Below are 17378 nucleotides of genomic sequence, written 5' to 3' on the forward strand. Positions count from 1 at the left end.
AAAAGCTCTCGATTACAGTAGAGTCTCTCTCCTCTGAACTACAGTTCCACCAGTGCAGCTCTGCCTGATTCCTTCTATTAAAGTCTTCCTGCTCAGCAGCTCCCTCCTCCTGCTGATATAGCTGGTAACCAGTTCAGCACCATAGGGCCGCAGCTACAGACAGTATTTCTTTCACTCTGCCAAACACCTTGCTGGACCAATGTAAATATTTAAAAATATCCATACCTGGAATTCTTCTTTAACCACTTCTGGCCCAGAAGGATTTGCCCCCTTAATGACCAGGCCATATTTTGCGATTCGGCACTGCGTTATTTTATTAGGCAATTGCGCAGTTGTGCGACACTGTACCTAAATAAAATTGATGTCCGTTTTTTCCCCAGCTTTCTTTTGGTGGTATTTGTTCACCTGTGCGATTTTTATTTTTTTGCGCTTTAAACAAAAAAAGAGAGTGACAATTCTGAAAAAAAAAAAAATAAAAAATATTTTTCACATTCTGCTATATGACATTCTCAAAAAAGAAATTTAAAAAATCAAAATTTTTTAACATTTTAGGCCAATTTATTTTCTGCTACATGTTTGGTAAACAAAATCACAATAAGCGTATTTTGATTGGTTTACGCAGAAGTTATCACGCCTACTAACTACGGGAAAGATATATGTCATTTTTATTGTTTTTTTTTTACTAGTAATGTCGGCGATCTGCGATTTTTTGCAGGACTGCGACATTGCGGCGGACAGATCTCACCCTTGACTGACATTTTTTACACTTTTGGGGGGACCAGTGACATTACTACAGTAATCAGTGCTAAAAATATGCACTGTTACTATAATAATGACACTGGCAGGGAAGGGGTTAACATTGTGGGTGATCAAGGGGTTAAATGTGAGCCTAGGGCAGGGATTCTAAATGTGGGGGGGCGTGGCTTGTGAAATGACCATAGAGACCTGCGAACCTATATAGAAGGATCACAGGGGCTCCATGATCATTCCAGGAGAAGAACGGTCAGCTGTGTTTACAACATCCGACCTTCCTTCTCTCTCACCGGGGAACGATCGCGGGTGTCAGGCGGCAATGGGAGTCGCCTGCCCCATGCATCGGCTTACCCGCTGAGGAGCGGGGGCGGAAGCGTGCCCCCTAGCCCCCTGCGCGCGACCGACGTATACCTATGGCAGTTTGTGCAGCAGCGGCTGCCTGCCGCAGTTGGACAGTGATATGAGGGGACAGTGATATGAGTATAACTGCGGCGGGCCGTCGTAAAGTGGTTAAGGACAGTAAGAAGGGTATCTGGGACATGGTGAGGTCCCAGATACACTGAAGCATAACACACTGCAGTGTCCGATCTCAGCCCGCCAATGGTGGAATTGTATACCTAATAAAATCTAATAAAAGCATGCACTTAGGTTAAAGACACTGGAGGGGGAAGCAAACTAGTTGTGCCAAGGTCCAATGGCTGCCCATTGAAAGGACTGAGGTAGTATGCAATGTAGCTTAATCCAGCTGTAATTGAAGAAGTTTTAGGTGGACGGAGAAGTGGTGCTTTTGGAGGCCATGTGAGACAAATACTGAACAGATGACACCTATTTCTGTCTGGTGCTGGAGCCATGAAATTAATTTATTTTGTATGAACCCAGAAGCAGTCCTTGTTGTAGTTCTCACCCATCTCACATGCCATTGTTGCAGCAGATGCTGATTGTGGCGCACTCCGGCGACAACATTAACTACAACCTCATTTTGCAGAATTGTGTAAGTGTTTTTGTGGGGAACTCTCAGCTGGAGGAATCAATAGAAGCAGCAGGACAAAAACCAGAATAATTACTATTAGCCAACCAGACGGCGCGGGTGGCGTCACCCAGGAACGCAGCGAATGATCTGTGGAAGCTGAAATCTTTATCAATTACAGATGTGGAAGATTGGGCGACATGAGAGATTATGTGGGGCCACACATGGGAGAACCTGGAATATTGCAGTGATATCAGGAGAACAGTGATATTAGGGGACAGTGATACTTGGGGGACAATGATATTAGGGGACAGTGATATGAGGGGACAGTGATACTAGGGGGACAGTGATATGAGGGGGACAGTGATATGAAGAGACAGTGATATGAGGGGGACAGTAATAAGAGGGGGACAGTGATATGGGAGGACAGTGATAACAAGGGGAAAGTGATTGAGAAGACAGTGATATGAGGGGGACAGTGATATGAGGGGACAGTAATATGAGGAGAACAGTGATGTGAGGGGACAGTAAAACAAGGGGGACAGTGACATGAGGGGGACAGTGATATGGGGGGAGCAGTGATATGAGGGGAGAGTTATATGGGGGGACAGTGATATGAGGGGACAGTTATATGAGGAGGATAGTGATAGGGGGACAGTGACACAAAGAAACAGTGATAAGAGAACACTGATATGAGGGGGACAGTTATATGAAGAGACAGTAACACGAGGGGGACAGTAATATGAGGGGACAGTAACACAAGGGGGACAGTGAAATGAGGAAGACAGTGATATGGGGGACAGTGATATGAGGGGACAGTAACATGAGGTGAACAGTGAAATGAGGGGGACAGTGATATGAGGGAGGCAGTGAGATGAGGGGACAGAGATATTAGGGGACAGTGATATGAGGGTACAGTGATATGAGGGGAAAGTGATATTAGGGGGCAGTGATATGAGAGGGACAGTGATATGAGGGGACAATGATATGAGGGACAGTTAAATGAGGGGACAATGATATTAGGGGACAGTGACATGAGGGGATAGTGATTTGAGGGGGACAATGATATCTGGGGATAGTGACATGAGGGGCACAATGATATTAGGAGACAATGATATTTCTGGACAGTGAGATGAGGGGGACGATGATATTAAGGGACAGTAACATGGGGGGATAATGATATTAGGGGACAGTGATATGAGTGGAAAATGATATTAGGGGACAGTGACATGAGGGGAACAATGATATCAAGGACAGTGATATGAGGGGGACAATGATATTAGGGACAGCGACGTGATATGAGGGGACAGCGATATTTGTGGGCAGTGAGATGAGGGGACAATGATATGAGGGGGACAGTGATACGAGGGTGCAATGATATGAGGGGGACAATGATATGAGGGGGGGCAGTGATATTAGGGGGACAGTGGTATGAGGGGGACAGTGATATGAGGGGACAGTGATATGAGATGGACAGTGATATGAGGGGACAATGATATTAGGAGACAATGACATTAAGAGATAGTGATTTGAGGGGGGACAGTGATATGAGGGGGACAGTGGTATGAGGGGCACAGTGATATGAGGGGGACAGTGATATGAGGGTGCAATGATATACAGGGGGACAATGATATGAGGGGGGGGCAGTGATATTAGGGGGACAGTGATATGAGGGGGACAGTGATATGAGGGGACAGTGATATGAGATGGACAGTGATATGAGATGGACAGTGATATGAGGGGACAATGATATTAGGAGACAATGACATTAAGAGATAGTGATTTGAGGGGGACAGTGGTATGAGGGGCACAGTGATATGGAGGGACAGTGATCATATTGGACAATGATATTAGGGGACAATGATATGAGGGGACAGTGATATTAGGGGACAATGATATCAGGGGACAGTGATATGAGGTGGACATTTATATAAGGGGGACATTGAGATGAGGGGGGCAGTGATTCTAGGGGACAATGGCATTAGGGGACAGTGATATTAGGGGACACTAATATGAGGGGACACTGATATGAAGGGACAGTGATATGAGGGGACAATTATATGATTACATAATCTGTGGAATCTGAAATCTTTATAAATCACAGATGTGGAAGATTGGGTTAAATAAGAGATGATGTGGGACCACGCATGGGGGAACCTGGAATATTGCAGTGATTTGAGGACAGTGATATGAGGGGGACAGTAATATGAGGGGGCAGTAATATAAGGGGACAGTGATATAAGAGGGCAGTGAGGTGAGGGAGACAGTGACATTTGGAAACAATGATATTAGAGGACAATGATATTAGGGGACAGTGATATTAGGGGACAATGATATCAGGAGACAGTGCTATGAGGGGACAATGATATTAGGGGACGGTGATATGAGGGTACAATGATATTAGGTGACAATGATATCTGGGGACAGAGACATGAGAAGGACAATAATATTAGGAGACAACGATATTAGGAGACAATGATATTTCTGGACTGTGAGATGAGGGGGACAATGATATTGGGGGACAGTAATATGAGGGGAAAGTGATATGAGGGGGACAATGATACGAGGGGACAGTGATATGAGGGGAAAGTGATATTAGTGGGCAGTGATATGCGAGGGACAGTGATATAAGGGGGACAATGATATGAGGGGACAGTGATATTAGGGGGCAGTGATATGAGGGGACAGTGATATGAGGGGAAAGTGATATTAGGGGGCAGTGATATGAGAGGGACAGTGATATGAGGGGACAATGATATGAGGGACAGTTAAATGAGGGGACAATGATATTAGGGGACAGTGACATGAGGGGGGCAGTGATATGAGAGGATAGTGATTTGAGGGGGACAATGATATGAGGGGGACAATAATATGAGGGGGCAGTGATATGAGGGGAAAGTGATATTAGAGGGACAGTGATATGAGGGGACAGTGATATGAGATGGACAGTGATATGAGATGGACAGTGATATTAGGAGACAATGACATTAAGGGACAGTGATATGAGGGGGACAGTGGTATGAGGGACACAGTGATGCGGAGGGACAGTGATCATATGGGACAATGATATTAGGGGACAATGATATGAGGGGGCAGTGATATTAGGGGACAATGGTATCAGTGGACAGTGATATGAGGGGTACATTTATATAAGGGGGACATTGAGATGAGGGGTGCAGTGATTCTAGGGAAAAATGACATTAGGAGACAGTGATATTAGGGGACACTGATATGAAGGGACAGTGATATGAGGGAACAATTATATGATTACATAATCTATGGAAGCTGAAATCTTTATAAATCACTGATGTGGAAGATTGGGTTAAATAAGAGATGATGTGGGACCACACATGGGGGAACCTGGAATATTGCAGTGATTTGAGGACAGTGATTTGAGGGGGACAGTAATATGAGGGGGGCAGTAATATGAGGGGACAGTGATAAGAGGGCAGTGAGGTTAGGGAGACAGTGAAATTTGGGAACGATGATATTAGAGGACAATGACATGAGAGGAACAATGATATTAGGGGACAGTGATATCAGGAGACAGTGATATGAGGGGAACAATGATATTAGGTGACAATGATATCTGGGGACAGTGACATGAGAGGGACAATGATATTAGGAGACAAAGATATTTCTGGACTGTGAGATGAGGGGGACAATGATATTGGAGGACAGTAATATGAGGGGAAAGTGATATGAGGGGGACAATGATATGAGGGGACAGTGATATGAGGGGAAAGTGATATTAGGGGGCAGTGATATGAGGGGACAGTGATTTGAGGGGGACAGTGATATGAGGGACAGTAAAATGAGGGGACAATGATATTAGGGGACAGTGACATGAGGGGGGCAGTGATATGAGAGGATAGTGATATGAGGAGACAGTGATATGAGGGGGACAATGATATTAGGGACAGTGATATGAGCGGGGCAATGATATGAGAGGACAGTGATATTTGTGGACAGTGAGATGAGGGGACAATGATATTGGGGGACAATGATATGAAGGGACAGTGATATGAGGGGACAGTGATATTTGGGGGACAGTAATATGAGGGAAGTGATTATTTGAGGAGGTTGGTGAAATAAGGAAGGCAGTGAGGTGAGGGGAGAGTGAAATGAGGGGAGAGTGAAATGAGGGGGACAGTGATATGAGGGGACAGTGATATGAGGAGAAAGTGATATTAGGGGGCAGTGATATTAGAGGGACAGTGATATGAGGGGACAATGATATTAGGGGACAGTGACATGAGGGGACAGGGATATGAGGGGGACAGTAATATGAGGGAAGTAATTATATGAGGAGGTTGGTGATATGAGGAAGGCAGTGAGATGATGGGACAGTGGTTGGGGGGGGGGGGCAGTGATATTTGTGGACAGTGAGATGAGAGGACAATGATATGAAGGGACAGTGATATGAGGGGGACAGTAATATGAGGGAAGTGATTATATGTGGAGGTTGGTGATATAAGGAAGGCAGTAAGTTGAGGGGACAGTGATGGGGGGGGGGGGGGGGGGGGGCGACAGTGATATTTGTGGACAGTAAGATGAGGAGACAATGATATGAGGGGGACGGTGATATGAGGGAAGTGATTATATGAGGAGGTTGGTGATATAAGGAAGGCAGTGAGATGAGGGGACAGTGATATGAGAGGACAGTGATATGAAGGGAGAGTGAAATGAGGGGGACAGTGAAATGAGGGGGACAGTGATATGAGGGGGACGGTGATATGAGGGAAGTGATTATATGAGGAGGTTGGTGATATAAGGAAGGCAGTGAGATGAGGGGGACAGTGATATAAGGGGACCGTGATATGAGAGGACAGTGATATGAAGGGAGAGTGAAATGAGGGGGACAGTGAAATGAGGGGACAGTGAAATGAGGGGGACAGTGATATGAGGGGACAGTGAAATGAGGGGGAAAGTGAAATGAGGGGACAGTGAAATGAGGGGGACAGTGATGAGAGAACAGTGATATGAAGGGAGAGTGAAATGAGAGGGACAGTGATATGAGGGGACAGTGAAATGAGGGGGACAGTGAAATGAGGGGGGCAGTGATATGAGGGAACAGTGATATGAGGGGATAGTGAAATGAGGGGGACAGTGAAATGAGGGGGACAGTGATATGAGGGGACAGTGAAATGAGGGGGACAGTGATATGAGGGGACAGTGAAATGAGGGGGGCAGTGATATGAGGGAACAGTGATATGAGGGGACAGTGAAATGAGGGGGACAGTGAAATGAGGGGGACAGTGATATGAGGGGACAGTGAAATGAGGGGGCAGTGATATGAGGGGACAGTGAAATGAGGGGGGCAGTGAAATGAGGGGGACAGTGATATGAGGGGACAGTGATATGAGGGGACAGTGATATGAGGGGAGAGTAAACTGAAGGGGGGGGGGGTTACAGTAATATAAGAGCCAGTTTTCAGGACAGTCACAGGTCCCAGTGATGCTCAGTGCCTGCTCTTTTCCAGCAGTCAGTCACTGTACTCAGTGTAATGTTGATGAGAAATGAGAATCTCTCTGTGCAGCCGTTGTTTCTCCCCTCCCCTCTCGGAGTCTCCTCCCCCGCACATGCGCACTTCCCCTCTCGGTGATACATTGGAGCAGATTGAGTGATGCTGGTCGGATTCACAGGACTCTTCATCATCATCATCATCCTCTTCAGCATTGTTCCCGGGAAGAGATCATATGCTGCCCCCTCCCTGGGGCCCCATAAAGGAGAGGTGAGCCCAGACCGGAGCCTATAGAAGGTAATGAAGCCTATAGGAGGAATATCTGCACTGATCCTATAGAGAGAAGGTGGACCCTCTCCTCCTCCTCCCTGTGCTGGACCATATAGAGGATTGTATAGTGTCTAGGAGGAGATTGTACAGCACCCAGGAGGGTATAGAGGAAGCCTGTCACCCTTTACAAGGAGATTCCATATTGGGGGATCCCATACCATCCTATGCCTGCTGGACCCTATAGAAGGATCCTCCTTTCTCTGATCTCAACACTGGATTATACAGAAGGATTTTCCATACTGCCTGGACCCTATAGAGCCATCTCATAGTCATATCCGGACATATCAAAGGATATCATTGTTTGTTTATACCAAGCTGGACCCTATGGAAGGATAATAAGGACCAGGAACTATAGATCTAGATTAATTTCTTATAGCCCCCATCAGAAACCTGGAGCTGGATCTCGTATACAGTCCATGTATAGGTCACCCCTATCTTCTATAATGTCTTTACGCCTGCGCTCCCCATATAACAGAGCACCTATAGCAGGGTGATATTTATTTGTTGTCATATCGCTACAATTGTCCAAATCTATATGATAGGCCTATAGTTGTGTAGTATCCAGATATTGTTACCCTGGTAGGCCCCTATGGATGGCTCAGCTGTAGGCAGCTGGCTGTACATTATCTATAGGCGCAGCCCATACCTAAGGATTACACATCGCTAGTAAGCCCCAAATATTTATTGGTGTATGACTGCAGTTTGTGTACTTTTCCAGATCTATATGTCCGATCTATAGTAAATAATCTATAACTAGAAGTAAATATTGCCATATCCCTTATACTTCTTCTGTGTACAAAGTCTTCCCCCACAGGCCCCTATAGATGCCTTGGCTGTAGACAGCTGGTGACATTCTCTCTCCTACGGTAAGCCATAGGTAGGTGACATACGTTCCTGTCAGGCCCTACATGCACTTTACGTGGCTCTCTCCATGCTGCTCTAAGGTGGGCTCCCCCCCATTGGATCGGGCCTTGTGATGATGCTCTCCGCAGGTCCGGGGCCACAGGCGGCCATCATGTGCCCAGGATGCCCGGGGGTTTCCCTGCTCAGGTCTGGACTCTTCTACCTGCTGCTCTTCGCTCACAGCTCCCAGGGCAAAGCCTGCGAGAAGAGCCCTTGCTTCTCCGGCCGCTGCGTCAACAACACCTGCGTGTGCGACCCCGGCTGGGTGGGGGAACAGTGCCAACACTGCCAGGGGAGATTCAAGTAAGTGCCAGCTCGTTGTGTGTGTGCGCCACCCCATTCTCATGTCATCGTCATCATCTCCGGCTGCTGTGGAACTACAAGTCTCAGCAGTCTCCCAGGTGCCTCTTTAAAGCTCACATGTGACAACCTGATTGTACAATCTCCTTTAGGTCTACCGACAACTATCAAGGGCCTTCCTGATTGGACACAAATTGATTGATTAGATTAGGTAGATGATAGTTTTGGTAAATCTAATGTGGATTGTGCGGAGGACCTGTACCACGCCAGCACCTGGTGTACCCTGTCATTTGGTGGACCATGTGCTTTGGCCTTGCTAGACTATTATGCCCAATCGTGTGTTTTCCTCCGGACCGCCACAATGTAAAATGTGCTGTGAGAATAATCGCCAGATGCATTTTTTTTTTTTATTATGATATGTATATTGATTTTCTCTATTATTATTATTATTAGATGTGCTCCATGTCTGCAATAACAGGTTTTGCTTTTAATTTTTTTTTTCTGTCTATTTTTTTCTGGATTTTTTTTATTATTAAAAATATTTTTAAAATACAAAAACATTAACATGATTAATCTGAAAAAATGTATTTAAAGAAAATATATTTTATTCCATTTTTTTTTCCTTTGTTTCGTTTCTGAGATGATGTTTTTCCCATGTCTGAGGTGCAGCGTGTGTAACAATACAATACCTGTGTGTGTCTGCTCCTGATGATGTCTACTCTGGATCTTGGAATACCGTGGTGCTCCTAATAAACATGGATGCTATTCTTTGTTAGCGTGCTCTGGATCAATGCTGCCCCTTTTTGGGAATATTTTGGGGTCGTGTGTTTTGTTGTGTTCCGGAATATTACTGCAGCTTTTTTGAATGGCAGCCTATTTATCTGGAACATTTCTGTCACATGTTGTTTTTATTTATTTTATTGCTTTAAGTAATGTTTGGTGGGTGTCTTTCTTGAATGTTCTGGGTTTTGTTTTTGGGGGAATTGTCCTTTATTCACTGGTGATTTTTCAGTGTTTTGTGGACTGTTGCAACCTGTTGTCAGGAATATTGCATTGCCAGTTTTCTGGAATAGGATTATGGTTTTCCATAATAGCTTTGTCCCCCCCCCCCCTTTTTTTATTTTGCACAATAACCATAGATGTTTTTCAAAACTTTTCTGTCCTTATGGTATTTAAATTAGCTGTTCGCCCCTACTGAATTAAATTTTAGTTTGCTCCATCATAAACGATTGTCAATTTGTAAAGTGAAATCCTTGTGTTTTTTTATTCGTTGTTACATCTCTTTGTTATATCGCAGCGCCGCTGTTCTCCTGCAGCCTCTTTGCACAATTTAGAGACAGGGACAGAGTGTTGTCATCCTGTAACAGGAAGTGCCTGAACAAGGACCTCTATGGCAGGATCACAAGGAAAGTGATTGTAAACCTATTTTATTTTAAATAACAAACATGTTAGAGCCGGTTCACACTGGGGCGACTTGTCAGGCGACCTGGACGCCTGACAAGTCGCCGTGGGTCGCCTGCCATAGATTAGCACAGGACCCCTTCTAATAGGAGCGACACAAGTCGCTCTGACTTAGAAAAAGGGTCCTGAGCTTCTTTGGGGCGACCTGGAGTGACCTGCATTGACTTCAATGATATGAAGTCCGTGGCGGCCGCTCCGAGGTTGCGGTGCGCAGCTCACAGGTTGCCCCGGCAAGTCGGGTCGCTGCAATGTGAACCGGCTCTTATACTTTCTCTGTGTAATGGTTTTGCACAGAGCAGCCCTGATTCTCCTCTTCTCGGATCCCTTGCTGGCACTTCTGGCTTGTTGTCCCTGCTTAGTGCCTCCATAGCAAGTCGCTTGCTATGGAGGGACTCGTGCGTGCTTGTTCCTGAGCATGGCTCTGGTTGTCCATAGGACACACAGAGTGGGGCTCTGCCCCTCCTGCTCCCTCCTCACTGGCTGTGATTGACAGCGGTGGGAGCCAATGGATTTCCTGAGCCGAGAAGGCGAAGAGCCAGGAGAGCAGCTGCTCTCATGCATATCGCTGGATTAAGATCGGGCTCAGGTAAGTATAAGGAGAGGGGGGGGGGGCTTCATACTGAAGGTTTTTTACCTTCATATAATTTATGAAGGTAAAAACCTTCAACGTTTGCAACCAGCTTAAACGTATGCATGTGTTTACCCACATGGGGATGTACAGGTGTTGTGTGCATGCCTGTGCAGGCAGTCCCATTCATGTCAATTGAAATGCAGCAGTTGCATGCTCCTGATTCGACAGCCATGTGGATGTGAGTAACCCGAATGCAGACTATGGGGTCGATTTACTAAAGGCAAATCCACTGTTTACTACAAGTACACTTGGAAGTGCAGTCCCTGTAGATCTGAGGGGAAGATGTGAAATGATGGGAAGCACTCTATCATCCAATCATGTGCAAGCAAAAATGCTGTTTTTTATTTTCCTTGCATGCCCCCCTCAGATCTACAGCGACTGCACTTCCAGTGCACAGTGGATTTTCGTTTAGTAAATAACCCCCCAATGTGTGTTTGGGGACCTGCAAGGCTGTCAAATTGGCACATCTCCTGAGCAGCAGCACGTTTTTCTGTGCAGGTGGTTGCAGCTGGGGGAACAGGTGCAGATCCGCAACGGCAACCACCCGCACAAGTGTGAACCTAGCCTTTGGCCTTGTTCACGTGGGTGTACTTAAGCATATACCAGTGCGAGGAACGTGTCATACAGGCAGTCTCATTCATGCCGATTGGGAAGTAGCAGCTGCACGGACACGGCCACTAATTCCCAATTAAAATGAAAGGGACTGCCTGTACGACACGTTCTGCGCACTGGTATATGCTTAAAACAAAGTTCTGCCCCCCCCCCCAAAACTAAAAAAAATTAGGTCAGCAGCTACACATACTGTAGCTGCGGACTTTTAATATTACGACTTACCTGTCCTGGAATCCAGCAATGTTGGCACACCAGCCGATGTTTCCATCGGCTGTCGGGTGCTGCCGTCACCATTGCCCGGAAGGGAACCCGGCAGTAAAGCCTTGTGGCTTCACAACCGGTTCCCTACTGCCCGGCAGTGGGTGGGGGGGAGGAGAGGGGCCGAACTGGTGACGTACCTTGCCGCAGCAAGGTCTGATGGAAGAGGGGACAGGGTAACTGTCAAAAACAGGTACCCTCTCCCCCCCGAAAGGTGCCAAATGTGGCACTGGAGGGGGAGAGGAATCAGATAAGTGGAGGTTCCATTTTTGGGTGGAACTCCGCTTTAAATACGCCTTTGTGAACGAGGCCTAAAGCTGGATACACACTATCCAACTTTTGTGGTTAGATTTCCTTCAGATTTACCTTTTCCATGTAGTGCAAGGGCCTGCCTGATTGCATACAAATTGAAAGTGTTTAGGTTTGACCTCATATTATATGGTTTTGGTAAGTCTAAAGGAAAAAGTCTTCAGAAAATCTTATAGTGTGTATGGCCCATAAGGCTAGGTTGTGTGGGTGGTTGCCGCTGAAGGTCTGCTCCTGTTCCCGCAGTTGCAACCACATGCACAAAAAAATGTGCTGCCGCTCAGGAGATGCATGGGGGTACCATTAATACTAATGGCACCCCCATGCACTGGGAAACGCAGCACAGTTTCCTTGCAATGGGAACCTCAAGGCACTGCACTGTGGTTTCCATGCGGACCACAATTTCAGAAAAGGTACAGGGACCTTTTCCCTGCATTTTCTGGAGGCACCACAGCCCATTCAAAAGAAAGCAGAGTCCTACAAGTGTGAATCTAGTCTTGTCTTCTGGAGTGCCATTGTCACTGTTGGAATATGATTCTATGTGTATGTGTTGTCACGCTCTCCATATGTAGAGTCTTTTAGAATACAATCAATGGTCTGTTCACATCAGTGCGTTGCATGCAATGAACGTGTGTTTCATTAAGAATCCAAATCACTTTGAATGGTCTGCAGCTCACTGAAGGTACTGCACTGCATGCATATCCTAATGCAACCCAACATACAGATCATTTACACCTGTGCGCTGTGGTGTGCAGTGCATTGGGTTGGGTGCTATTCTTAATGACAACACAATGCACATACACACTCTGGTCTGAACAGGCCCTAACTCTTAGGCCCCTTTCACACTTGTGCGACCTTGACGTGACTTTGACGCGACTTGAAGCAATCCCTGTGTAATAATGAGGTCTGTGGACCTCAAGTCACATCAAAGTTGGACCATAGTAGTGCAGGGACTATGTTGAAGGCGCTGCAACTTGAAGTTGTACAGGTATGAACTAGGGATGCACCGATCCGACTTTTTTGGACCCGATACCGATATCTGGCGTTGTGAAATCGCCAATGCCGGAACCGATCCGGGGCTGCAGTACTGAGCAAAGCCGCTGCTTCATGTGTACGGCTCCTCCATTCACAGGCGGAGTGCATCTGATAACACTCCACCTGTGAGCCGGACCTATAAAGGAAGTAGCGGCTCCAATCCCATACTACTACTGCACCTAGTAAGGGATGGCTGAGCCGTTACTCAGCAAAAACCGGATCGGCCAGTGGGATCGGTCAATGTTACCGATCCCCCGATCCATCTAAAATGGCCATATCGGCGCCGATATCCGATCCGAATATCGGATCTGTTCATCCCTAGTATGAACGGTACTCATTTGAAATTATGGGGTACGACTTGTCATGCCACTTTGCAGTTCCAAGTCGCACAAGTGTGAAAGGGGCTTTAGTTCTGGGGATGCATTATGATGTATTAAAGCAAATGAATTTATGCGGTATTACATTATTTCGGCATGCTTGGATAGCAGATGGGTGCAATGATCACAACAGCTATGTAGCTGATCATACACTGACGTTCTAGGTGTACGGTATTTGTTAAAAGTCCAGAAAGAGTTGTGTCTATGCCCTTTGATTCTGTAAGGTTTATTCGACAATCCACACGCCAACATTTTTTCTGAAAAATAATTGAGAGAGTGAACAACTTTCTGAACCCTGCGTGCACCAAACTTGTGTAAACGGATGTTGCTGTCAAACACGGGCTTTTGAATTGGAATGCAACGTTAGCAAGGCATGCGTTCATGTGCTAAAGGCTGCATTTGACCTTCTTTGCCTGCATTGCAAAAGCTTCTCAAATTAGACATGCTGCGTGTAGAGAAATGCAACACAAAACAGGTCAGATGCAGAACTGCCATCCACACTGCAATTGAAGTAGATAGGAACCTGCTGACCTGCATTTGATGCGCATTTTAAATGCATAATAACACAGGTAGACAATGGGCGCTTTTACAGGCCCTGAACCATATGTCAGAAAACCCTGAATGCTGATATCATAAGAAATACCACTGGAATCTCTAATTCAGGCACCAGCAAGTGGATTCTCTTCTTGGATACAACAAGCCTGCCCATTGAAGGATCGAATGTCGGCTGATCCCTGCTAAACCGTCTGAGATTCAATCCACCTATTGCCCTGCTTTAGCCTTACTACTCCATGAATTTGCACTCAAGCAGTACAATTTTGTTTTTTACAATCTTTTTTTAATGATAGCCATAATGCAATATTATTCTCACATGAGGAAGATTTATTGTACGAAAATCTGAAGGGAAATTTCGTCCGACGAGCGATCTGCCGATTTACTATTGTTAGTATGGTGCTTTTGACAGCCGATTAAGAATTTTCGGACGACAAAAACTGGATGTGCAGGCTATAAAATTTTTTATCATACGTCAACACAACGTCCAATTTTCGTTTAATTAGTACAGTTTTCGTCCGAAAAAAAATCGTAAGAGCAAAACTAGGCATGCTCAGAAAAGAAAGAACACACAAAACAATTCAACGCATGACATCACTTCTGAAGTAGAATTCTGTCGTATGGTAAAATTCGTATGAAAGTAACCTCTTCACTTTTGACATGAGACTAGCATGCAACAAAAAAACGGACGCCAGATCGTTCGATAATCTGATCGTGTGTAAGGGGCTTTACCCTGGAGCATTTAGAATCTGCTGCAGCTGTGCATGGTAGCCAATCAGCTTCTAACTTCAGCTTGTTCAATTAAGCTTTGATAATAAAACCTGAAAGCTGATTGGTTTCTATGCACAGCTGCACCAGATTTTGCACGCTTTTCACTTTTAGTAAATCTCCACCATGGCATTCATATTTAAAGGGTTAGTTCATCTTTACCAAAAACTGCCTGTGCAGGTAAGGGGGCAGCTATGGATAAAAACAAACGGTGAACCTTTAACTACAGTTAGATAATGCCCTTACTTTATGGTATACAGTATATTTATGGTATATGCCATTATGATTTAGGCCATTTACATACCTCCTGAAGCCTAGCTGAAAAACTCTGAGGGTGATGGCTCTTCCCAACCTGCATTGTTACTAGGACATTGCCAAGACACTCCCATGCGCTCTCTCTCCCCTGTTGCAGTAGTTTGCAGTAGTTCTGAGCTCAGTGATGCTGTGACAGAGGAGATGGTGGACCATACATGCAGGGGTTTGAGAAATCATTCCTCTGAGGGTGAGCCGGATGGGATGATGCTGTCTCTGGGATTTATTCAGTTGGGCTCCTGGAGGTACTGTACATAAATGGCCTACACCAGGGGTGTCAAACTCAATTCAATCGTGGGCCGCATCAGCGTTATGATTTCCCTCAGAGGGTCGGTTGTATCTGTAAGACGATGTCCAGAGCATTCCCTCCCCTTATCTTGTGCAGCTGCTGGGAAGAAGCTGTAGGCATTGCTGGAAAGCAAAAAGTACAGGGTCTGGAGGACCAGAGCAGGGCTGGAGCTCTCCTGCAGCTGCAGGGGAGGTGCGAGGGCCACATGAAATGGCCTGAAGGGCCGGATTTGGCCTGCGGGCCTTGTGTTTGACACATGTGGCCTACAACTATAGCAAGGGTATTATTCCACTTTAGTTAAAGCTGCTCAGTTTGTTTTTACCTACAGTTGTCCCTTACCTGCATAGGCAGTTTTTTTAAAGGCGAACTTACTCTTTAACCACTTGCCGACCGCCGCACGCCGATCTACGTCGGCGGTCAGCCCCTCACAGGCAAAGTGACGTAGGGCTACGTCACTAGCTTGTGAGGGTCTAGGGAGCGAGCGCGCGCCGCCGGAGGCGCGCTCCCGCGTGGTCACGGACCCCCCCCCCCCCCCCGCGCGTGTGACCGGCGGACCCGATGTCCGCCGGCCACTCTGCGATCGGCGGGGGAGAGGGAGAAAGTCAGGCAGCTTGTGTAAACAAGCTGCCTGTCATTCTCCCCTCTGTATGAGAGCTGATCATATGGATCTACTATGTAGATCCGTTGATCACTCTGCATACAGCTGAAGCCACAGCCAATCACAGTAAGAATCACGCCCCTAGGGACACACACAGCCCCTCCCGCTCAAATAAAGTTAACCCCTTCACTACCAGTGTATTTTTACAGTAACAGTGCATATATATAGCACTGATTACTGTAGTAATGTCACTGGTAACCCCAAAAGTGTCAAAAATGTCAGTCAAGGGTCCGATCTGTCCGCCCCAATGTCGCAGTACCGCAAAAAAATCGCAGATCGCCGCCATTACGCGTTAAAAAAAAAAACAACAAAAATGACAAAAATCTTTCCCTTAGTCAGTAAACGCAATAACTTTTGCGCAAACCAATCAAAATACGCTTTTTGCGATTTTTTTTTTTTTTTTACCAAACATAGGTAGCATAAAACAAATTGGCCGAAAATGTTAAAAAATTTTGATTTTTACATTTTTTTTGGGGGGAATTTCATATAAAAAAAAAGGGAAAAATATTGCTATTTTTGCAAAATTTACGCTCTTTTTTTGTTTATAGCGCGTGATCAAAAAATCGCACAGGTGATCAAATACCACCAAAAGAAAGCTCTGTTTGTGGGAAAAAAAGGACGCCAAATTTGTTTAGGTACAGCGTCGCACGACCGCGCAATTGTCCGTTAAAGTCACGCAGTGCCGAATCGCAAAATACCCCCTGGTCGTTTAGCAGCCAAATCCTCCGGGGCTTAAGTGGTTAAAAAGGGTAACAGTGGTTAGATACACCCACAAACCACAGAAAGTAACATATTTTTATTTTCGGTATGTTGTTACTTAGCTTGTCTATGCTCCGGCACTGTTGTGCATAATACATTCTATAGCAACCTACACTTGTTGGTCCCGCTAACACCGCTGCGCTTTAGTTCTGCGCGCTACATGCATTGGTGCTCCACGGTGCCGTTCATTGTGAATGGCAACCCAATGCACCCCCAAAACCGACAACCGCTGCAGTTCAGTACATTGATTGCATGGTATCCTCTGCACTGTAAAAAATACAGATGTGGCCTATTTTTATTTTCAAAAGCAAGCTAAGAAGGGGACAGTCATTGCACATGCTCCAGAGCGACCTCTAAGTTGATTGCCACATTTGCCCCCTGTTCAAGGATTTGCTCCACTTTGCACTTCTGTATGACAGAACCAGCAGAGATTTTGATGTCCAGATCGCAGAGGTGAAAGCGGCCCTACAGACACTTCAGTGCTGTGTGCATATCTGTGTCCAAGGAATTGTCATAGCCGAGGGTCCCACCCAACACTGCATATGGCTATGGCCCGATTCCTGAAAGCAGTGCTAGTTTTGGGGCAGATAGCACTGCTGAAGCATTACAGGCAATGATGACCTTCCATGAAACCATCACTGCT

General features: G+C 46.0%; 1 protein-coding gene across 1 annotated transcript in view; it reads left to right on the forward strand.

Annotated features, from left to right (window-relative positions):
• The first annotated feature begins 8264 nt into the window (after positions 1-8264).
• Positions 8265-17378, forward strand: part of ATRNL1 (attractin like 1) — a 1075574-nt gene continuing 1066460 nt past the window's right edge. The window contains exon 1 of the mRNA XM_082267948.1: positions 8265-8720. Coding sequence (XP_082124074.1) covers positions 8491-8720 — 230 coding nt within the window. The 5' untranslated portion in view covers positions 8265-8490. The remainder of the gene's footprint in view (positions 8721-17378) is intronic.

The sequence above is a fragment of the Pelophylax lessonae genome (assembly GCF_965119305.1).
Source record: "Pelophylax lessonae genome assembly, chromosome: 9".
Taxonomy (NCBI): domain Eukaryota; kingdom Metazoa; phylum Chordata; class Amphibia; order Anura; family Ranidae; genus Pelophylax; species Pelophylax lessonae.